At 42.6% G+C, this 24,437-nt stretch overlaps 1 protein-coding gene across 2 annotated transcripts in view; it reads right to left on the minus strand.

Moving 5' to 3' along the window:
* LHX6 (LIM homeobox 6) overlaps window positions 1-24,437 on the minus strand; it is a 562,516-nt gene that overhangs the window by 156,455 nt on the left and 381,624 nt on the right. For both annotated transcript variants that reach the window (XM_069609654.1, XM_069609653.1), the window contains exon 4: window positions 16,828-17,048. In XM_069609654.1, coding sequence (XP_069465755.1) covers window positions 16,828-17,048 — 221 coding nt within the window. The remainder of the gene's footprint in view (window positions 1-16,827; window positions 17,049-24,437) is intronic.

The raw sequence follows: 24,437 nt of genomic DNA on the forward strand, positions 1-24,437 counted from the left end.
ACATCCAGGCTTTGATTGCAACCAAGCAAGCAGAAATATTGCAGTGATTTTCAGGAGATAAAGAGGGGAAGGAAAGGAATAATTGGGTGTCATCCGCAAGTGGAGGGACAACCCAAAGAAGGAAATAACAGCCGCAAGATAAGATGTGTACAACGAGAATAAGACAGGACCTAGAACTGACCCTTGAGGCACACCATGGCCAAGAGAGAAGAAATGAGAGGACTTGCCCACCCAAGTGACCGAAAATGTTCTATTAGAAAGGTAGGAGCGAAACTAAGACAATACAGAACACTGCATAATGTTAGATACTCATTGATTTTGTTGTTCACTATTTTCTAGAATATATTTTTTGTTTGTTTGTGCAGGAACGTTGTGTCCAAGGCAGCAGCACATTACGTAAATTCATACTGTAGGAGAAGCAGTCTAATTTCTGGTTGCGTTACAATTTCACAATAGAGGAGCAATTAAGCAGTGGACGGTACAAGAACCTGGTGGTTCAATGGAGTTGATGGGCATTTAAAATGAAGATGGAGTAGGGGGTCTAGCTAAACAACAGCACCTGTAGTAAAGTCTAGGGTTGGTGATCAAAGAGGAGGATATATGTCTAGGCACCTCCCAGCTGCTCCGTCAGTGTACAGGGGGTGCATTTCTTTGGAGATTTTGAATCCTGTCACTGTGAAGTATATCTAAGCACTTCTCTCCTACCAGGGTCATTTGACAATAGTCATTTATGAATGCAGATAAAAGAAATGGTTGTGTGTATCTCATGCTGAAAAAGCAGGGTAAGCTCAATGGCTCCTATATGTTGCAGGGTGCCCCGCCCCACATAATGCCCTCACTCCACCTCTGCCAGTACTGCAAGCCTCCCATCCCCCACCTAAAATTAGGTTGCGCTCCCTTCCGCTCGACCTTATCTAGCCCGGCCGAGCGTTTTGCTGCATACCATAACCAATACCCCGCTGGACGCATGTTTTGCTAAATTGACAAGACTTAAATAGCAAAAGGCCTTGACAAAGTGCATGAAGACCCTCTGACTGTCTCCCTGGCAAGCACAGGAGGATATAAACATATGTACAACACTCACATAAATGATCCACCCCAGAGCGGAGCTCCCTTAAGTGTTTCTGTTGCAGTCCAGTTGGAGAGCGTCCAGCCACTTAGTGGAAGAATCCCTTTAGGATTCCACCCCACACATGAACCAGAAACCTCATTTTCGAGGTGAAAAAAGGGTCTCTCCCTTGCAATGTTTTTGTCTTTTTATGTCCACTGTTATTAAAGATCAGTAGCAGGAGATTGTACAAATGGACATTTTCTAAACTGGGAGTGCACAGAATTTAAAAATGAGCTTACTACACAGTAGATATTATGTAAACCTGTGTACAAACATTTTCAATCTAAGTAGTATAGATACATTTTTTCACTCAAAAAATGATCCCCATCACAATCCGGTAATAAGGCGGAGTACATCATTGGGATAGAGAATATTATTTTTGTTTATACAAACAATGGCATCATATGCCAACATTTTCCAAGCTCCTCTATTGAGAAGGAATATGGCTAAATGACTTGTTCTCTGGGATGGTTTCCACTCATGAGGGACTACAAACACGATTTAGCTCCCTTTACCGTTCACAAAGGAGAACTAGCAATGTGCAAACCGGTCTGGTCCGACCCAACAGGGCAGTCCAGCACAGAAATGCTAGGCAATTGTGCTCTGAACAAGATTACCAATGGCAAACCCACACACATGGTTCTGCCTTGTTGGACACCATCAGTGAGGTGAAGCTGGATCTCGAATCACAGTGAGTAAGGGGTCCATGCATACATTACCCTTCAAATGTAAGCCAAGTCTTACGCGTTTGCCAAAATTGTAGGAGCATCCCAGGAAACAGGTTATTTGGCAATGCTTGCTCTCAGTAGAAGGGCCTCCACAATTTTTACACATTTGGTAAACATTACATTTTGTGTGCATTTTGCACAAACGAAAATGCATATTTCATCTGTTACATTGAGTATTTTTCACTTACATTAAATGTTATTAGACATTAAGAAATCTTGGCGACGGCGGCCATTTCATTCTTTTTTATGTTGATGTGGCAGATTGTTAACCATTCTGTTCACTGCCACACCAATGACAATATTTCTTTTAATTTTACCTTAAACAAATTACAATGTATCTTTCTGTGGGTGATCAAGTGATTCTATTAATACAGAGATACAGCATACTCCCTCGTTACATAACAATGAACCATTACACAAAAGATGACACTGGGCCTCATTCTGAGCGTGCCGGTCTGGGAAACAGGGAAACAAGAGTGCCGGTAAGCTTACCGGCACCGTTGTTTCTGGACTGGCATATTACAGGTCTGCCTGCCAGAGGTGCCGTGCACGACAGGTCTGACCCTGCCGGGTGCAGTAGCCACGGTAGGCAGAATGGGTCACGCGAGCACTGGCACCATTCGTAACAGTGCTGGTGCTCCCGATTTCTCACTCCCGTAGAGTCCAATGGGAACGGGGATTTACAAATGTACCGGCACCTGACTTGCCGGCCACTGGACTTGGAATAGCCCGGTGGCACTGGGAAGTCATGCCCCAGTAAATTATTACAGGTCCTGCGGCAACCCACCGGTAGCACTGGCAGGGTTATCACCAGACCAGTAATGAGGCCCATTGTCTCTCTGAAGTCTGTGGTGATCTCTCTTGTACAAACAAAACAAACTCTGCTACATCCCCTCCCGTTTACACCTACCCTTTCAGAAGAGAGCAGGCAACAATCAAGACTCCTGCGTATTGTCAAACTCAAACATTAAAAATAAAAAGTCCTCAGGGTTATTTCAATTAAATTCAATGTAAAACCTTTGAAGGCAGCGGTCATCGACCCAAATTATTCTAACCCATCCCATTGTCAAACATTCAGAGTCAGTGGTCATCAACTAATGGCATTTTGTGTCCTCTTTTTGTTAGGCATTTTGATCAACCAAGACCATTCCATCCATCATACTGTGAAAAACAAATCTCATTAAGCAGACATTAGCCAAAGCAAATACACCTCCCCCTTTTTTCAAACATTTGAAGGCAATGATCATCAACCACTCTTTTTGGCAAACTTTAAAAAGCATCAGTCATCAACAATGCGTATCTAGCTCTCTCTCTTATGGTTAATAATGAAGATTACTCCTTTTATTGTCATATACTCAAAGAAAGCAAACTGTTGCGAAGCTGGCTTTCCACAGATACCAGGAACCGCCAGGTAGGAACGGAAAACCTCTTTAATACAGTGTAGAGTAGATGATTCCACAGGTTACAGAACACAAGACTTCATTGTATTAGGGAACATCCACTAGCACGCCCTCTCTCAAAGACAGCCTCTCTCCAACTGTCATCCAAGGAGCATCCAGCAGGCAACACTCTCACCACATTCTAATCTCAGAACACTCATGACATCACATCCATCCAGAGCAGACAAGGCAGGAACAATGTGGATTTCACGCCCTGGGAGTGGGGCAGACATGGCTGGTAACGGACCGTCAGCCGGAGCCAGTAGTCTCAAGAGAAGCAAGGGCCTCAGCAAGGGCTGTGGGATGCAACTGGCCATATCTGCCCAAAAGCCGCGGCGTGAAAGCCATTCATACACCGGGGGGTTTATCCGGTGTCAAATGTTTTCCTTTTATCCACTTGGGAGATTCACGCTGCTTGTGCAGCCAATCTCCAGAGTGGGAAAAAATAAAAAACAGATGGCCGCCACCATAGGCAAAAGTGACTAAGTCCCTTTTCCATGTATATGGCAGAGGATGGAGCTGGAGGTGCAGATGACCGGTGCTTTAAGCTCTGGTCCCGCCGGTAAGTGTGGACAGAGGGATGCCGTGGGGTACAGGTTTTGTTTCGTTTGGGGAGATGGTGGGCTTGGGGATTGAGGAGGCAACAGGGAGAGGCTTCCTGTTGCCTACCCATATAAATAAAATGGTGACACCCAGCAAAGGACCTTGGGTGGCTGGAACAGTGGCTGGAGAATGTATATTCTCGCCCGCTGTTCCAGTCACCTGATTGGCTAATGGCCTCAACCCCAGGTGCAAAAGTACATTACAACACAGTCATCGCCCAAACCTATTCCACCGTTACAATACTTTCAGCGGAGGGTTCGCATGGTTTTGTCGAAGAGTGCAAGGTTGTGTCTCTCCTCATCAGCCTCTCAATGTTTGACACCTTTCGCCTCCTCTTCAACTGCTGGGTTTGGATTGCTGTCTTGTCATGCGGTCTGCCTTGCTCATACTGTGCTCTCTTGATCCACCTTTTATCCCTGTGGAGAAGGGAATGGCCATCAGGCGTGCGTGATTCTGACCAACTGCCTGACTTTGCCTGACCCTTGATCGTGTTGAAAAACGGGGTTTTGAATGTCCTACGTGTTAGGATGGGGAAAATGTGTTGAAAGAAGGGGGATACCGCATCTCACCTTTCGTTGTCCCACTCCCATTCCCCGAGGACCCCCTTTCCAGGTGATCCTCCCACACTGGTCCACCCCAGGAACTGGATCCAATAGCGATGGCTGTATCCTGCCCACCTAGATGACAGATCCCAGGGGAATAGCTAGGGAGACACCTTCAGGTTTCTCACAGGATGTACCAAAAGATTGGGCTGCCCAGGTGGAATGAATTGAGTGGGGGGTTGGACTCAGTCACAGGAAACCTGGAGAGTACTCTTTTGGGACCACCTCTATGCGCCGTCACACTCAATCCAATCATCCGTGTGCTCTGAGAAAGGCTGTTCTTTTTTCAGGGAGAAGCAGGTTAATGTCCTCTACCCCATCTTCCTCAACTGCTCCTGCCACCACAAAGAGTACTCCCTCCTCTGTGGATCCTTACCTTTTGAGGGTCACAGTCTTCTGTTTGCACTGTGACACACTTCTCTACAGGGGGGAGCAGTTTCGGATTGCTTTTGAGGCTGTGGTCAAGCAGCACGAGAAGGCAGCCTCGTACCTTAGCTTTAAGACACGCCCAACGTCTTCCCCTGTCCACCTGCCCCTCTGTATCTGTGGTTGGTACCCCTTCCCTCTCCTATTTCCCCCACCTTACCTACTCACCTCTCCTTAAAAAAATATTTAAAAAATATAAAAGCCAGAAATACAAAAAAAGGTTCCTTTTGAAGCAAACTTTCACAGTAAAAAAAAGAACAAAAAATAAAAATCAGAAGACCTTTTGCAGCCTGCTTAGTCTGTGGACAGTACGATAGTCGCCACACACCTAGAAAATTCCAGGCATTAGTTGGAGGAATTAAAATCAATAAACAATCTTAAAAGAACCTTTTTTAAAAAATAATGTGTGGGGTTTTATACACTGAACAAATAAATGTTGAACTGAACTTAATGTTTTCTAACTTTCACAAAAACTGCTTCTAATAATTTTTTCTGTTTTTCCTTTTAATTTAATACAACTACTAAAATATACTTCACAACATATTTCACGTGTTCACAAAAACTGTTTCAATGCATTTTGCATATTCAAAAGAAAAATCTGTTTTCCGACATCAGTCAAATACACTCCATCTCCTCGAAAAATATTCACAATATGAAACCCTATATTTTCATTCTTAAAATATGTCATTCCAACATCCTGCAAAAAATCACATATGGCTTTGTTTACATTGCACCTTGCTTTCTCGATTTGTGGACAAAATTAATCAGAATATTTACACATATGGCTCTGGATTATCTGAGAACAAACCATCTTCGAATTTGGAAACAGTTCCAGTTACTTTGCAAATGTATCCTTCATGTCAAACTGTAAGGAAATTCCAGTGACATAGCCCAAACTGTTCCCCCAACAGTGAACTACAATAATGTCTGGATGCTTGAAAGTAACCATACTCTCGCGAAACGGGAGAAAGTCTGCCCACTTTAGTTCTCTGGCTCCGTACCAGGAAACTTGAAATTCCTCAAAGCCAAGATTCATAAGTAATCCACACTGCTCACAGTACACCTTCAACCAATGGATCCAAGAATCGCCCACCATCCAGACACTCTGCTTCCGCAAAGTCATAGCCATAGCCATCTTGACTGCACACAACAAAGATAACTCTTGCTACCCAGTCATTTTACACACCACAACCATGAAACCAGATTGGCTGATCCCCCAAGGTCTGCAGACATCCGCGACTGTCTGCAGTATCCTTTCCATGCCTTGCATGCTTAAAGTACCTGGATGGCACGTGCTTTATCCGTGGACTACCAATTAAACGTGGAGGGGACATTTAAACTCAATGTAAATAATGTATTCTCCATCTATTCTTTTTTTTAATTTGTTTAAAAACACCCTTTCCCTTTTTTTGCTTTGATCTACTAAAATAACTCATGCTAAACTGTACTCATGTGTTTTTTATATATATTACAGAAACTGCTTAAATTAAGTCTTTTTTAATATCCTACACCTAACAAAAATGTTTTACTATACACTCCACAGCTTCCCTTTTAATTTGTTCACACAAACTTTTTCAATCCATTTTGAAGATTCAAAAACTAATTTTGATTGCCAACATCAGTCAAATGCACTCCATCGATTTGAAAAGTATTACGCCATCCAACTTGATATTTTCATTGTCAAAAGATGCCATTCCTAAACCATATAGAAAAGCACATACAACTGTATTGACATGCTGCCTGGCTTTTTCCATTTGTGGACAAAACAAGTTTGGGCATCTCCATATTTGTCATTGAAATTTTCGGGGGAAAATAATCTCTGCGGCTGTAATCTTCACAGCTGGAAACAGTTCCATTATGTTCTTCAGCATATCGTTCATGGCAAACTGCAAAGATACTGCAGTCGCGTAGCCCAAACTGCTGCCTCCACAATGAACAATAATAATGTCTGGATGTTTAAAGTGAGCCATATTCTCACTGAACGGTAATAAGGTTACCCACTTTACCCACAAACTGCATACCAAGAAACTTCCACTTCTTCCAATCCAATAGTAGCAGAGATGCCATGACATTCAGTATAAAGCTGCAATTCATGGATCCAGGAATCTCCCACCATCCACACACTCTGCTTCCTCAAAGCCATACAAAATAATCCCAAATGCTTTTTCCAAATACATTTTCCACACCATTTTCTCACTGCGCTGTCTGTGGACAAAGCTAATGACCGTGGACTGTGCAGCACCTGCACTTTTTGTTTCACCTATAAAAACAGCTCCCTTTCAATTTGTTTCCACTCCCCCACCCTTTCCAGGCCCTCTGTTGGCCACAAAATCACTCCAAATGTGTTTTCCACACCCTTTTCTCACTGCGCTGTCTGCGGTCACTGGCGATGCCCATGGATCCAACATGGCGACCCATTAAAAAAATCTGACACACATTCGAACATTCAATCAGCGTGTGTGTTTTGTGTCCATGAACAGCGAGCCACCCCCTGATTGGTCCAGAGGCATCCGCAGAATTAAATCAGGAAATGGATCTGCAGACCGGACACAGATATGACTAATTTCTTTCTATCTACTTTTTGGCCATTTTTTTAAAATGTACTGGACAGATTTACACCAAATGTACAAAGCACACTTTCAGGACCAAGCCTATGTTGGCCGAAAAAAAAGTTTAGTGAGGATTTGTCCAGAGGAGGCAAAGTTATAAGCCAACCAAAAAGTGCTTTTCTATGAGATGAGCAACTTAACCATAACAACAGGGCCGCTACTGCAGGCCCTGTAATGGGGGCAGTCTTCACGACTTTCTTACAATCTTCTGCAGGACTTCATGTTTACTCTGACATGGCTTCATATTAATTTTCTCCACCTCCTTCATTGCTGGCTTTATAGTCCCTCTTCTATCCTGCTGGAACGTGGGGTGAGTCACATGGTCATAGACCTCAAGGAAGGACTTCCTGTTCTGTGTTGATCTTATTCTCACAGACAGCATTTCATCATGGAAGAGCATGTGAAATATATTCCTATTTTACTGAGACCTGGAAAGAATGTTGGAGTTATTTCAAGGTTGAGCATCCATGCATTGGGTCTGCTTTAGTGATGGTCAGCCCTAAAATGGTCCACTAAGCCTCTTTTGGAAAGGTGCTATTTTACAAGCACCAAATGTGCTCTGGGCACATCTTCAGCTGGAAAGAGCCATTATATAACCGTTGAACATCTTTATGGCAATCTATGGGACATGTTGAACTGAAGGGGGCTTTACAGAACAAACCGTGCCACTAGTCTATCTCACTAACACCTGCTCATGCAATTTTGGACTGCACAACTCTAACATTCCTCTAAGTGAGTAAGATAGCTGAAGACTGAACGCATCAATTTCAGAGATCTGTTTGTAACCTGAATGTCTTAGGTTTGAACCCTTGTATATCCAGCCAACATTGTTTATATATCTAGTTCCATTGAGTGGGTAGCAACTTACGAAACAGGTAATTCTGTGTCACTGGGGGTTGACGGTGACTCAGAATACATTGCTGTAATAATTGTTAGCAGGGGCAAAAAGTCAACTATCTATGTGGCTTTTGTGACCTCTCTATGGCATTTGACTGCGTTAATAGATCATTTTTGTGGTCAAAGCTTTATAATTGGGGTTGTCCCAGTTCTCGCTTAAACATCTTGTGCTGTCTTCATAATGACACCCGGGTGCAGAACAGGTTGAACGCACGGGATACTCTATCCAAACCTGTGTCCACATGTAAGGGTTTAAGGCAAGGGTGTGTCCTAGCTGCATTCATTTTCAACATGTGTATATCAGACATTGCACACACTCTCTGCCACGTAAGAGATTTCCCTCCAAAAATAGGAAACTGGCCATTCCGTTGGTTGGCCTATGCCAATGATTTGGTGCTTTTGGACTACACCCCGGTTGGCCAAAATGTCTGCTGAATGCTCTTGAAAATTACGTAACCAGTAAAAATCTTAAAATCAGCCCAGACGAAACTAGCATACTGATCTAGTCTAAGAAACTTTGAAGTACTCATAGTTATAAATGGAGTTGGTATGACTACCCGCTTGAAGTTGATGAGACTTTCTCCTACCATGGGTTTTCTATTTTTACTAAAAACAGCTTTTTATATGAAGCTTCTTATGGTAGCGAGTCAAGCGCAACCAATTAACACCCAATATGGACGATTTGAATTAATGTCAATCTCGAAATGTTTTCAATCTAAAGTGGTGCCCATCCTCACTTACGGAGCAGAGGTAATGGGGCCTATAGCAGGGGACTTTTTGGACAAACTTGAGGGAATATTTTCGAGGCGTGTCCTCAATTTACCTAATTATGTCCCAAATACCATCATAAAATATGAATTGGGCCTGATATCACTCTTGGCAATGGCAAATTTGAAACACCTTTCTTATACAGGAAGCTCCTTAATCCCCCTGAATCTTTGCTATTTAGTGCTACTATGGACCCACTATGGAGATTCATTGTTTGAATCCTTAAATTCTGCTATGGATGTTCTTATGACCTCTCCTAATGAGGGGAAAAAACATATATTATGGATTGGATCTCTATGGGGGATAGTCCAAAAAAGTGTAAACTATATTTGTTCCCCGATGTGAGGTATATAGCATGCCAGATGTGCTTGAGGTTTAATCTAATTCCAGCAAACGAAATGTTAGCATCTTGTAGTAAGATTGCAAGAGCCCAGAGATTATATAGATTTTGTAAGAACCCTAGTAATGTTGAGACTCTAAGACATGCAACTACATAGTGTACATTGTTAGTGGGTAAAAGACAACTATATCTCTCCATATTTTTTCTGGACATACATTTTATCACCTCAGTCGACCTCGGACTCGACACATTTTTTCTGATTTTTTTTAAATCATTTTCTGTTTTTGCATACTCAGGGTTTCTTAATCGGTAAAGCGACTACTCCTCAAGTTAATGTGATAATATCAATGTATCGAGCCCTGAATGATCACTCTTAGTACTTCTTTCTGTATATTGTATTCATGTAATGAGAACTTTTAACATGTAAATGTAAGAATTCTAACGTGATGTGTTTCAAAATTTGTATTTATGTTCATTGTAGTAGGGATACGTGTGATTACAAGCCATATCACTACATAATAATGAATGAATAAATACATGTTATTTGCTGAATTCCGATGAAGTTGATGTATTTTAGAACTTACATTGCTATACTGTATATATCAACTTGATAATACCTATACAGCATTTGTGTACGTCTGAATCCAGCCTTAAGATATTTTTAAGACTGGTACAGGGAAAGTGTTGTATGGTACCTAGCATGACAAAGATGCAACTAAAAGAATAAGGCCCATTTCAAGTGTGCAGAGTTTTCTGGGATATAAAAGAAAGAATTCGACTTTGAAAGATGGCTTGTTGGTGGATGACTCTACACTGGCCCAATTAGACTTGTTTCTGACTTTGATACTCCCAACACACTCTAAGATTTTCAATGTGTTTTCGTAGTGTTGAGTGCTAAAATCAAATGATACCAATGTGAGGGGACCTGTGAGGGGACGTTTTCACATGTATGCACAACACACCGAAGATGAATGGAAGAACATCTTCTCACTCTTGCCAACAAACTAGGCTGAAGCCCCACAGAAACCCAATCCATAGGCTATTGGCGGCCGGTGTGACAAAGCCTGTGTCTTTGACTAAGAGATGAACCAGGGAGACCATGGGGGCCAGGAACTGCCATCCACTCTATGAAGTAGACCCAAGAGAAGGAGTACACGGGATCCCCAGGCTCCCAAGTCCTTCCCGAGCCTACTATGTGTGTAGCATTCCATGCCTTGGCAGCACAACTCATTGATGAGTGTGAGGACCCCTTGTGACAATTATGAGGGGTTCAGTTGTCTCTCTAAACTAAGGAAACCCAGGGAGTTCTGAGGGGAGGATGCAATTAACTTTTAAACAACCAAATACAGTGTTCATTTTATGCAGGTCAGACTGCGTAATTCTCAACAAGGACTTTCACAAGAGCAGCAGACCCGATCGCATGGGTATTTGCAGGGTTTTATATTCTGGGGAAGAGGTTCTATGTGAACATATCTCCAGGAAAAAGTCACCACGGAAGCCATTTTTATTTTCCTAAATACTAAAAAGCCTCCCCCACATATTCTAGGATTGTTGCTATTTACTATCCTAACCTCCAGTCCTAGACTATTTGGGGGGGGGGGGGGGGGGGTAGTACTTAAATGTAGGCAGGATACAAATTTGAGTAAATATCACCCATGGGTGAGATTTTCGATGGGAACATTTTCACTGCATGCTGAGGAAGAAGACTGCGTTGCACAGCTCCAGAAATCAACAACCGTCATTTGTGCTGGCTAGTGTGCCTGACACAAGGAAACTGGCAACACACAGCATACACCAGAAGAGAAAGTTACCAGGTGCTGGAGACCACAGGTGCCCATGAACTGAGGCTAAGTTCACACTCCGACTTGATGTAAACTTGCCATCAGACACACGCTGTGCCATGCCATGCTCAGTGGTAACACATGCACAGTTTGTAGTTCCTCAAAGCAATGTCTAGTCACAGTGCCCACTCACATATGGACGCCAGCCGGACATCATCAAACAATTACACAGCTGCCCACTGTTACAGGAGAGATAAATGCAGGCAGAAAGGATGTGGGTGTCAAAATTGGAAGCAAGAGGGGGCGAGGAGTATGTGGTGGAGTCATAAAGAAGACAGAAGTAGAAGCAAGGTCGAGAAAGTTAAGGAGGCAGAGAGGAGCAGTTTGGATGAAGTGGATGAGAGCAGATTGGAGTTGTTGGAAATTAGCAGTTTGGAGGGGGAGTAGAAAGGCAGTTTGTACAGAATTAGCAGAGACCATCAAGAGAGAGAACAGGCAAGGTGACAGAGGGGAAGAGAGTAGAAAGCCTGCCTCTCTTTTGTTAATCCAGTCCCTCTCCGGCGCCTTTGTTACCTTGTTGTCAATTGTGTTCAAAAGTCTTTGTGTTGGATCCTCTGAGTTTCATATAGCTTGTTTCATGCTCCAATAGTCTTGCACACTTTCTGGTGTACTTGGTTCGATCCAAGATCACAATCGCTCTGTCCTCAATATCCTCATTATTTTTAAGTTTAAGTACCTGCCATTTTTCTATTGATAAGTTATGGAACCCTTTCTGATGGCGTTTTTTTCAATTTCTCAACTTGCTCCATAACTTTCTTTTAAAAAACGATAGATTGTGGAAAGAAGCAATTTGATGGAGGCATAAAATTAGAGGGTTCACTTAGGCCAGTGCAGTTTGTGTGTGCATCAAAAGAGTTATGCTCAAAGAATTCTTTTATCCTTATCTTCCTTAGTAATTGTTGATGGCCGCGTTCTTATAAAGAAGGAACAATAGCAGTGAGTAGCTAGAAGAAAAATAAATATGCATGTGCCCTGGCTACTCATTTCACTTTTTCAGTTTTTATTGGCTAATGCTCCTACACCAAGCTTAAAAAGTGCTCTCTTGTATATTCGTTTGGGTGACCAACTTAATGCTACAAACAAATTCGAATAAACTACTTATAACTCTATGACATGTATTACATACAATAGATATTTTAAACCAGGAAATAATAATTTCTCTCTGTTCATATTGTTTTTTGCATATTTCCACACAAATACCCTGGCTTCACAACAGATACATGACTTCACTAATAAAATAAGAAATTGATGGAAGAATGCTTCATCTATACATTTTGAATACTCCTTCAAACAGTTGTATTATGGCATAGTTGTATAGTTTTACCTCTGATGAAAGTTCTAAACATGATATATGAGGAACTGAAACATGTTGAGTGAGAGATGATATTCATAAGTGGCATTTCATGGTAGCAGGAAGCATAGACTGCTTTAAAAATAAATGTTGCGTATAGGAAAAAAGACACTTGGTGTAGCAGAGAATAAGGATACAACACACTGCTGCCGCAGTGTTGTCAGATGCAAATATTTTTATATTTAAAAATGAAAGGAGATTCTTTAGTGTAAAAGTAAAGCATGGGTATTATCACATGTTTTTTATTGCATTGCAATTGGTTGTATTGTATTGTATTGCTTATTGTTTATAGAGCGCAGCCGGGCCGTTAGGCAACTGGGCGCTTGTGAACTTCTTAGGTTACAATTACATGAGTATCTTACATTTCTTATGTTGCAGTTACAGGAGAAAGTTGCATAGGTATCTTTCATTTCTTATGTTACAGTTACAGGCATATTTTACCGTTATAGATATCTTGCATTTCTTATGTTACAATTGCAGGCTTATCTGTACAATTAAAAGCAGGGGTATTAGAATATATTTACAGTTGACAGAGGTAGAGGGGGGATAAGGGGATGGTAGAAAGGGATAAGGGGATCGCATCAGGAGAGGGGAGAATTGTCTAGGAGATCTGTTGTATGAGGAATGGTGTCAACAGTCGTGGGCTTGTAGCCAAAGTTTGACATTAGTTTTAAACATGTGAAAGGAGGGAGTGGCTCTAAGTGGATCAGGGATAGAATTCCACAGATTAGCAGCCAGTACTGGGAAGCTTGAACCTCCAGTTCTTTTCAGATTGAAATTTGGGATTCTGATACTATTTGTTTGAGCCTTTCTAATAGGGCAGTCCGATGTAAATCTGGTAAATTTCTCAGTGAGGTATGCGGGTGCTTTGTTAAGACAGTTGTGTGTGATGTTCAGGGTTTTAAGTTTGATACGGTCATTGATGGAGCCAGTTAATATTTCTTCTATGGTCAGATATGTGGAGACCTTTGGGAATGCCTAGTGCTGTTCTGAGGGCATTATTTTGCAAGGTTTGAAGTTTATGGGTGTTGTGTTTGCTGGTGCCTAGATAGAGTGTGTTGCACTCTATCTAGGCACCAGCAAAGATAGAGTGCAAGCAATGTTTTGAAAATAAAAAATAAAATGCAATTGTAGAGAATATGTATATAAGGGTGTGGTTATTGTGGAATTGTCTAATAACTTACCGGATAGGTGTAATATTAAGTGATGCCTAAGGGTATGCGACTTGAAGACACCAATCTCAGGCTGCACAACCCTCCCCCTCTCCCTGAATGATGCAAACAATGAATTCCATGACCCACCATGAACAATGCAAAGAGGATGACTTGAAACGTGAACAGTCTAGTGGCCATAGCTTTTAATGGCAGTATCTTTTGGTAGATGGCAAAACTGGCATCCTTACAAGCAACCTCTGCACTAGAACATTGGCAGTCGCTGATGACCATCTCAAGTCTCACCGGGTCAGGTTTTCAGTATAACCAGTACATATGAAAATAACCAGCCAGTTACATTGAGTAGGGTCAATTCACGAGAAAATGTTCTCCACGCATGTGTGTGCAGGACAAACATTCAAGTGGAGAAAACGCCTGCATTCTGTGGCTGCACTGCTTCACAAAAGTGAAACAGTGGCCACACTTGGCTGTGCGCCTTTAGAGGCACTGTTTTGAAGCAGTATGCCCCCACCGTGGGGGTAAGGGGCATGTTGGGGGAAGGAGCTGCAACAGATTGGGCCTCATTATAAGTTTGGTGGTATCCCGCCAGTAAATCTGGCAGGATACCATCAAAAGGCAATACTTTTACCGGCACTTTGTCTGCCGGAATTACTTGCAGATTCCAAGTGCAAGAAAGGGCAGTGACTCCCCATTCCATGGAGGTGGGGGGAGTAGCCGGTATTACCGGCACCACTAATACTGGTGCTGGTAATAGAGGCAGTTTTTGATGGTCAGGCTGATCTATGGGCTCAAAAAAACAGCCCATGTCTCATTTTCCCGCCGTCAACTACATTGGCGCTCAGTTGAAGACCGTATAAAATTTAAAATAGCCTGTCTGATTTTCAAATGTCTGAATAATATGGCACCAGACTATCTTAAGGAAATGTTTAGACATTATCAACCATCAAGACCCCTTCGCTCAGGTGACCAAACACTATTAATCATCCCCCCATCTACATTTGTTTCTAGAGGGGGTAGAAGATTCTCGGTGTATGGTCCCAGACTTTGCAACAGTCTACCCAGAGAAATACGGAATTCAGACACCCTGCTTAGTTTCCGGAAGTCCTTAAAGACCTTCTTGTTCAAATAAAATGTGCCCACTGGATAATGATTAGATCTTGTTCTTGCTCTCAAATATACTTAAGAATATACTTTGTCCTAGCCTTCCTGAGTTATTAATACGATCTGCGCCATTATACGGTTAGGTCTGTTTAGAGCGCGTTACAAATCCCTCAAATCAAATCAAATGGTGGGGTGCCAGAATTACCTCCAGCTCTGAGTTGGAGGTTGTTCTGGCTACGCCACCACCAAACTCAGAGTATGCCAGTGCAGAAACATGCAGGTAAACGGAATTACTGGCATGTTAATTTCGCACCGACATACTTGTAAAGAGCCCTGATTGACAGAGAAATGTACTTATTTATTTGTTTATTTATTGTTTGCTTGTTAGGTGCTTATACAGGAAGTAAATACTGTTTTCAAAGCGCCCACAGGGCAAGAGGGAGGAGACAAGGAGATCGAAATACATAGAAATATTAATAGTGGTAGGGGAGACAAACCTACTATGCATTGTGAGTGTTCAGAAAGTGCAAGTGCAGAAGGGAGGGCGAAAGGGATAGGTGCTGTGGTGCTTATGGGTGAGCAACAGATGAAGTGTTAAGGTAAGTGGAAGGGGCAAGGTGAGCCGAGACAAGTGCTGAGGTGTTTCTGTCTGTGGTAGTTACTGCGCTAATCCCCCTGCACCTGGTGTAACCGTTAAAAAACAGACACAGAGGAATGCCTAATACTTTCTTCAGTCTATTCCGACCTCTGGCACAGTTGCCCTACCCCATATGGAAATGGTAATGTTGAGCATGAGGATTTCTATTACTTTGTACATTTGTACCTCCAATGTAGAGGTGGTAATGTAAGCATGTAATTTTCAGATACAGGTTTTGAAAGCCTGTGATTGAAAAGGAGTTCACAGACTTCACCTGGGCAATGGCTTTCCTAGACCCCCACCCAAGTAAGGCAAGTGAAGAAATGAATACCTAAGTAGAAGGAGTGCACACAACATTGAGGTGTGCATGGTGTAGCCGACGGTGTGCCTCTTGCACCTGCAGTCGGCTGCTTCTGCAACACACAAGTCTCTGTTGTGAATTAGGGATTTTCGAGGTTGGAACTGCAGACGTGAAGGTGTAAGGGTCGGAGTGTCCCTTGCATTCTGTGCCCAGATACTTTGGGAATTGGTAAAGGTATATATGTTGATCTCATTAATATTGATTGCAGAAATCTTGATTTCCCGACAGAATGTGCTCCTCAGCGATTCCCAGCGAAAACCGATGCACTTTGGCAATAAAAAGGCATTGGGCCTCATTACGACCCTGCCGGTCTGGTAACAACGGTGCTGGTAGGCTCACCGGTACCATTGTTACCGGACTGGCAAAGTACAAGTCTGTGAGCGGGATGCCTTTCCGCCCACCTGGTCTGACCTGGCGGGTGAAACGGCACCCGCTTGCAGACCTTGACGGAAGCACCGGCACTGTTGCACATGGTGCTGGTGCTTCCGTCCTTCCCATTCAATGGTAATGGGGAGTTACTTTTTCTGGCACCTGGCTTCTGGGACCACTAGGGCTGTAATGCTCCGGTAATTCGCTGGAAAAAAACACAACTCCGACAGCAGCCAGACCGTTTTTACGGGCACGGCTACCGCCGGGATCGTAATGAGGCCCATTGTCATCTGACAGAGAAACACCAAACATGGAATGCTTAAGTTAATCGGGCCCCGATTTACAAAAACATATTTAAATGGGAAAGTCCCATTGAAAAACAGTTTGTAATCAGGCCCCAAGTCTCTGAACATTGGCATGTAAGATGATACAGCACAGTGAGAATACTTACATCGTCAAAGCGTCCACCTACCGTTTTCTGCTGCTCGCCTGAGGTTTTCGATCATAGTGTCATAATGAATCCGGCAGAGCACCTTCTCTTCGACAAGTCCAAACTCCTCCCCCGTCGACAACTGTCTTTTACAGGAAAAGCAGGCAAAGCAGGCGAGATGATAGGCGTTGCCCCGGGCTCTCCTTACCCAGTCACTCGCATAGATTTGCCGGCCGCAGCGGGCACACTTGGTACCAAAGCGACTAGAAAATAAAACAAAGAATTCATTAGCACTAAAATATACTTTTGAGTTTTTTCAGAAACATGGATCAAAAATTAGTGTTTGAGATGCAGGTTTTTGACAATGACTACATTTTTTTTTTTTTTTTAAACACAAGAATATTACACCACGTCGGTGGTGCAAATGGATGTTTGCCCTAGGAAACTTAAATATGTCTGTTAATAGACACCATAATTACATTTTAATGAAAAAATGTAAAGGACGTGGGCATTGGCTGAAAACAAAACACATCCTAATAGTAAAGTCCAGGAGTTGCGCTAGTCAATTGCATTCTTGTGCTTAAGAGAAACCAGAATTTAGCCCCATTGTGTATCAAGTTTCCAAACTTTTTTCTACTTTTTTCATTCCCAATAGAATGTATTTATTTATTTATTTGGCATTTGTAGAGCGCGCCTAACCCGTGGGTATCTGGGCGCTGGATAAAAACAAAGTAGGACAATTTACATAAATTACATAAATGGGGGCAAGATACATTTGTACAGTTCATGCAATATTTCCAGATTACAGTATGATCATCAGTGCCTAGACCTAGCGCAAGATACATTTCCTGGTGTGTTGCTACCGCTTGTGTGTCAGGAGCCAGGATTTAAGTAAGGATGAGTGGGAAGGGTTGTCAACATTTTAAAAAGAAATGTGTGGATGTAAAGCTGTTTACGCGCTAATGGAGATGTGCAATTTTACTCCAATAAACTCAAAAATGTCCAATAAAAAATAATGTACATAATATTTAATCAATTATATACAAAAGGAAAACAATATACTTGGAAGATAACTTTTCAATCTAGCATTTCAATTTGGCTCAATATCTGGCAGTAGGATTAGGTCAGGAGTATTGTTTATTGGGAAATGTTTATAGTTTTAGAGTTATGGGAGGAAATGTTTTGCGGTGGTAGTAAAAGGGGGACATGGGATATAGTAGGCGTTAGGTGAGTGCGCTTTTTTATACAATTCAAAATTATGAATTTTTACTTACAATTTCGTACCATTACTATATTTTCACATTTCACATTACCCAATGAACATTTTTACATAATTAATGATTTGACATTTCTAAAGATTCCTAGAGACGGGTCAAACTCCATACTGAGTTGATCTGCATATCCACCAGTGATATATAATGGGTAGGACGTTCATTCATCGCTAGGTTTTTTTTGCAGAGTTTTTTGCTGCCATTTATTGGTTGAAAAAACTAATCGAAAAATATGGGGAGGGTGGATAAAGTAGGGAGGTGTGGGGAATATTTAGTACAGAACTGGAAAAGGGGCATAGGGGGAGACCCCCCAAATAAAAACAATAAAAAATGTGATGAGTTTTTTTCCAGGCAAAAATCGGCGTAAAAAAACTCTGCGTATCATAAAAAAACATGTGTTACAATGATTTAGAACCAAATAATGTATATAGGTCTCTTTCGTTATCTGTGTTACATGGCTAGAATGAAACTATCTGGGGGGTAGCACCAGAAATGATGCTGCTTCTTCTAAGAGGCCCTATGCCCCCAGAGCCATGCTGGGATCCCAGCCCCCGCCCCACCTGGAGGGGCATACCATTGCGCGGCTTCACCACACACAGCTGGAGCACAATAGACACACAAGTTTCAAGGAATATCAGCGGGCATCAGCAGAACCAAAACTGCCACCCGCATGTTCAGGAATATAGCAGTAGATTATTGTACTGGAAAATGGTGGCAAGGCCCAATTTGCTTAGAGCACATCATATATAAATTAAACCTATCAATGATAGGCTACAGCTGTGGCATGTAGTGTAGGCAAATGGAAGAGTCAAGATTTGGTGTTTCAGTGCCTGCGCTGAAGGTTTTATGATGGCCTGAATTGTACCGCTGGCAATCTTACCACCTGGGGCCATTTTACAGAAACCTTCTACTGGTGCATGTGCAAAGTTGCACAGTATTAGCATTAGGGCAAAGCTTGCCCTTTTTCTATAAACACTGGGACATATTAGAAGGAAAAAAAAACTTGCACCATGAAAAATTGCTCTAGTGCAGAAAAGATACATTTTCACTGCATTTTTACCATAGGGAAAAGTTTGCCCTCGTACTAATACACCATAGTATTAGTAGGAGGGCAAACTTTCCCCTGGTGCAAAAATGCATTGAAAATGTATCTTTTTGCACGAAGGCAATTTTCGCCATGGTGCTTATTATATGCCAAACTACACTTATTATAGTGCAATCTTTTTTCTAATATGTCCCACTGTTTTTAGAAATAGGGCAGACATTGTCCTACCCTCACCAAAATGGAAGATCTTCTTTTCATCTGTTTTGTGATAGTGGTAATTATTCAATACTAAAATAAGACTAGAATACTATGGAATACAAAAATACAAAATACTAGTATTCGGCTTTGGTAAGGGTAGTGCTTATAGGGTGCAATTTTGCACTTGCACCGCCAACGTTTCTGTAATCCGGCCCCTGTTGTGGTTTGAAACCAGAGCCGAAACTTGGCATGTGGTAGATATGTACTAAGTGCATTTTGCACACGAAAAGATGGGTTTGCATAGACATGTTGCTCCAAATAAATGCCAGGGAAAGTGTAAGATGCAGTATCGGTCCAATGCTGCAAGTTCAGATCCCAGATTTGCAAAATGCAACCCCAGCTGCAGTCCTTTCTGGCTCGGGATGTGATGACGTGGCGGCAGCTCGTGGCTCTTTCTTTCGTCCAGTCTGCCACAGCAAATGCAGCTGCTGCCACAATTATTGCACATTTCTCATAACTATTTTCTACACAGCTCACGCTCTGGCGCCCATCAGATTTGCATTCTGAAAACAGCGCATTGCGAGCTAGAACGGGCCTTGCCCTGGCTTGAAAAAAAGACACCAGCATTGATTGGGCGTCTTGTTGAAATATCAATCTATTTCTCATTTGCTCTCATTCGTCACCAAAAACACATGTCTGGTTGTAAATTATCTTTTTACTTAGTAGTGTTCAAAACGGTAATGTCTGCCGTGCTTAAAATACATATGTCACAAGCTGGGCTCTCCCAGAGTCAAGTCTCCATGTTAAAGAAAACACCAAATGGCTTTGCTAAATGAAATGGGCCGATCAAATGGATTTGCTTTCTCGGGCACACGAGGCTGCCATCTGGACACAAATTCCTCTATGCCCTCGGCACAGAGCCCCAAGAAACAGACTCAGACACAGAACCTGGATGCTTCGCAACTTCAGGTGTCAACACAGCAGGGAAGGAGTTTTGCATTTTCCCAATCTCTGCGGTAATAACCTACCCAACCCCCCACCCCCCTCTCTTTCAGATCCATCAGAGCACCTGGACACTGTGCAAAGGGCAGTGCTGGGGGTCTGAATCCCGGTAACATAACATAACGTGATATAAAATGCTGTTTGCACAATTGCACACGACCGGATCAACAGTCAAGAAATGGGTTTTAAATATGATTTAAGACTGCAACAGTGGACAATAATGAGGTCATTGATGATGAAAAGGGAGTCACGCAGAACAAAGAGCATCACAAATACCAGTCACACGTCTCATATTATTATGGTATTCATTGAACGCGGAATTAACTTCGAGAAGCAACGCAGCGCTTTATAGAGGTATACAATACAGATACACAACAGAGATCTTTTCAGAGGTAACAACAGAACAGACATACAGCCCGGGGTAGGATACAGGGAAGCACTGAGGAGGGGTACCGCTGTACTGGGTGGCGGGGAGGAGAGGCGCGGGTGGCGTCGTGATGGCCTAGGTGTTGAGGAGGAGAGACTTCTTGAAGAGGTGGGTCTTGAGTTCTTTTTTGAATTATGGGAGTGGGTGGGGGGGGGGTCTGATGCCAACAGTGAGAAGGTTCCATAGTCTTGGCACATAGGCAGAAAAGGCTTATTTTCTGGTCCTTTTCTTTTTGCAGCAGCGGATTTCAAGTCTGCATGTGTCCCGGCTTCTGGTGGTGCGACAGCGTCTAGCGAGTCAGGTGACAAGGGGGAGATGTGGTCAGCTGAGCATTTAAATGCATCAGAACCTAAGGTCATGAGAAATGGGTGGGGGTGTTTGCAACTGAGAGCACAGAGATCCATTTCTCGGCGCACCCAGCCGAGTACCCGCAGAGTACTGACTGCATGTCTGCACCTAACTCTGCTGCCTCACCGGACCAGCATTTTCTAATTATTTTGTGGACTTACTCGACTATAACCATGCCCCCCCGTGACGTCCATTCTACAAATTTGGATCCTGCGCGCACCCAGCCGAGAACCCGCAGAGTACTGACTGCACATCTGCACCTAACTCTGCTGCCTCACCGGACCAGCGTTTACTACTTATTTTGTGGACTTACTTGACTATAATCAGGCCCCCCCTTGACGTCCATTCTACAAATGTGGATCCTGCGCACACCTGCGCGCGCGCAGCCAGCCGAGTACCCGCAGAGTACTGACTGCATGTCTGCACCTAACTCTGGTGCCCCACCGGACCAGCGTATACTACTTATTTTGTGGACTTACTTGGTAGTATTGCTGGGACAATTGTTACATTGTCATACTGCTGTCCCCATAATTTACTCTAAGTCATTTAATATACGTTTCTTTCTTTATTTAGACTATAACCATGCCCCCCCTTGACGTCCATTCTACAAATTTGGATCCTGAGCGCAGCTGCGCGCGCGCACCCAGCCGAGTACCCGCAGTGTACTGACTGCTGACCGCTGCACCGCGGCTCAGTGTGTCAGCGAGTCACTCTGCCGGCGGGATCCAATAGTTGTTTCTCCCCCCTAATTTTCTTTGTTCACTCGACCCCATCTTATTGTATAGTTCTTGGAACTTGCACCTGCTACTCTGCTTACACTAGTCAAATAATTGTTATTGCTAGCTCCGCCTTGCTAATCACTCGAGATAATGAATCGACTCACTGCAGGCATGCCACGTGTGCCATGTCTCCTATCTCAATGACGGAGCCTAACTAAGTCGCCAGTAAGTATGGGCCTCCCCAAACTTGGAGTAACCTCAAAAAAACATAGGGTTCTCACCTGATATTCATCATTTTCTAAAGAATCCTGATTCGTCCGAAGTAATTACCACCGACACTCAACGGGTGAGTGGTGAATGCAGGACTTCATCTAATCCAGCCCTCCTAGACCAGCGTTGTCTAAACAGAGCAAATCACCCTGCCTTTTTGTCACATACAACAATGCGACACTGTATATCGATTTCTTCTAGTCCCTCGAATAACGAGCATTTCCATACACGCACATACCTTCACGAATTTTGTACCTACCACCATTAACTCCATTCAACCTCCCCATTCTTGTGCGGCTCAAGTATTATACTCTCAAGTGGTGAATCCTATGTCTACCAAAACATTTGGTCATAAGCAAGTCGCAACTACTTTACATGACTTACGTAATCCGCCCTTTCCAGTCCCTATTCCACTTTCCTCTTCTACTCAGTCGGCTGGTGTTATTCTTACTCAGTCTATGCCATTTCAATCAGCCGCTCCTAATGACATGAACATTTCGGCACTCTCCAAAACTCCAGAATTATATACTACCGATGCTCCTGAAGATATTATTTCTCCAGGCGAGTCCCAATCATCATTAGTTGCTTCATTTTCTAAACCGATCCCGCGTCCATCTTTTGGATTTCCGTCTGTTGCCAATTCGGCTCTAGAAGCTGCACTAATTGCTATCAACACAAGCATTTTCTCAGTGGTTAAATTGTTTGAAGCAATGGATCTTAGATCTGCCTCACAACATGACTTTTGCACAAAAATATGGTTTAGCTTGCTGCCTCCAAACTAATACTATTTCATCAGAAATAGTGATCGAGCCTCACATTGTAATACCTTTGGAGATACCACCAATAGAAGAGGCTAGTGACGAGGTACAAGCAATTATTCATGCTTCTCCAATCCCCAGTGCTATTGTGTCAATAAATAACTCCTGACATCCAAATCATCGAAAAACCTCTATATGAGGTATTTGCAAAACCTACTCGCATTAGTAGACGAAGAAGGAGAGGCAACAGAAAGCGTACACCTCAAAGCTTTAATACATCCCATCGCAATCTGGATATTGAACAAACACCTCCTAACAAAACTAAAAACACGTCTTCCCCTCCAAAAAATAAAAATTTTCAATCTAAAACCAAAAAATGTATCGCAAATCTGGCCTCGGCAGACCTCCTGTCATATGAGTCATCCAACAAACTGTCAGACCAAGTGGTAAATCTGCCCATTGCTTCTTCAGCCTCTAATATGCCTCCTGAATTGGATTGTGTCATCTCCGAAGGTAAGAAGCTCGACCTTATACCTTCTGTAAATAATGATGTTGTTGAGTCAAGTAATCAAAACACTAATGACATGCATGAGCAACTTATGAACGTGTCTGTCTATCCTAGTGACCCAATCATAGATGATGTTCATCACGGTTTACATAACACTCTGCCTAACAAACAACAGTTAATCCCGACCTTTCATGTAAACTTTGATATTAACTCTATTTCTTTAAAACCTTGGATCAAAGAAGCAATGAAATACAGCCAAGCATATCTGCTATAGCTGACAGATCCACTCCTTTAACTATCCTTCCTTCAACTATTCCAAGCAATCATATGAATTCAGCTCATCATCAGCCAACACTGAAATTACCAATTACCAATGCTTTCAAGCCAACACCACCAGCGACCTTGTGAGCCCTGCCAAACTCTTTACCACCGTTTCCTCTGGATACTGTGTATGAAGAGCAGAGACCGGAGGTATATCTGCCGAATCCTTTTACCTTGGAAGATGAGTGTATTCGAATCACAATGCTTGATAGAGTTTATTCGGACCCATTCCCAAATCGCACAACAATCTTACAAATCTTGAATTCGATTCCATCACTGCGACAGATACATTCTAATGATATAGAATCAGTATGGTATCCCATCCCAGCCCAACAAGACATTAGTGCAACCAATATCCGCTCAAGAATTGTAAGAAATCTAATATGAAATGAAAGACAAGAACTAATCAACAGAGGTCTGTGCCTTGAAGCCTTCCTTCCTCCTCTTGCACTCAAAGATTCCATCTCAAAAAATGCAAATGTCATCTCAAATCAAAATGATAATAAAGAGACATCTTGTTGCACCTGCAAGTCAGATTCCCGTCCGAACAACATGCCCCCCTGCCCCATCGAAATGGGATTGGCTAAAAAATTAGGCAAAGAACATACAGAATCAGATAAATCATTAGGATAACCTCCCAAGTGCACTCCACAGTTGTTCCTTGATGTTGAGGAATACTAGAGGGTTTTCTCATCTTTTTAATGATTCATCAGATTTAAATAAGTACGACATAGTTCTCTTGCAAAAGACATGGATCCAATCGGTTCCCATTTGGGAGGATCATC

Source organism: Ambystoma mexicanum, chromosome 8, assembly GCF_040938575.1.
Source record: "Ambystoma mexicanum isolate Mex_15411 chromosome 8, UKY_AmexF1_1, whole genome shotgun sequence".
NCBI lineage: Eukaryota > Metazoa > Chordata > Amphibia > Caudata > Ambystomatidae > Ambystoma > Ambystoma mexicanum.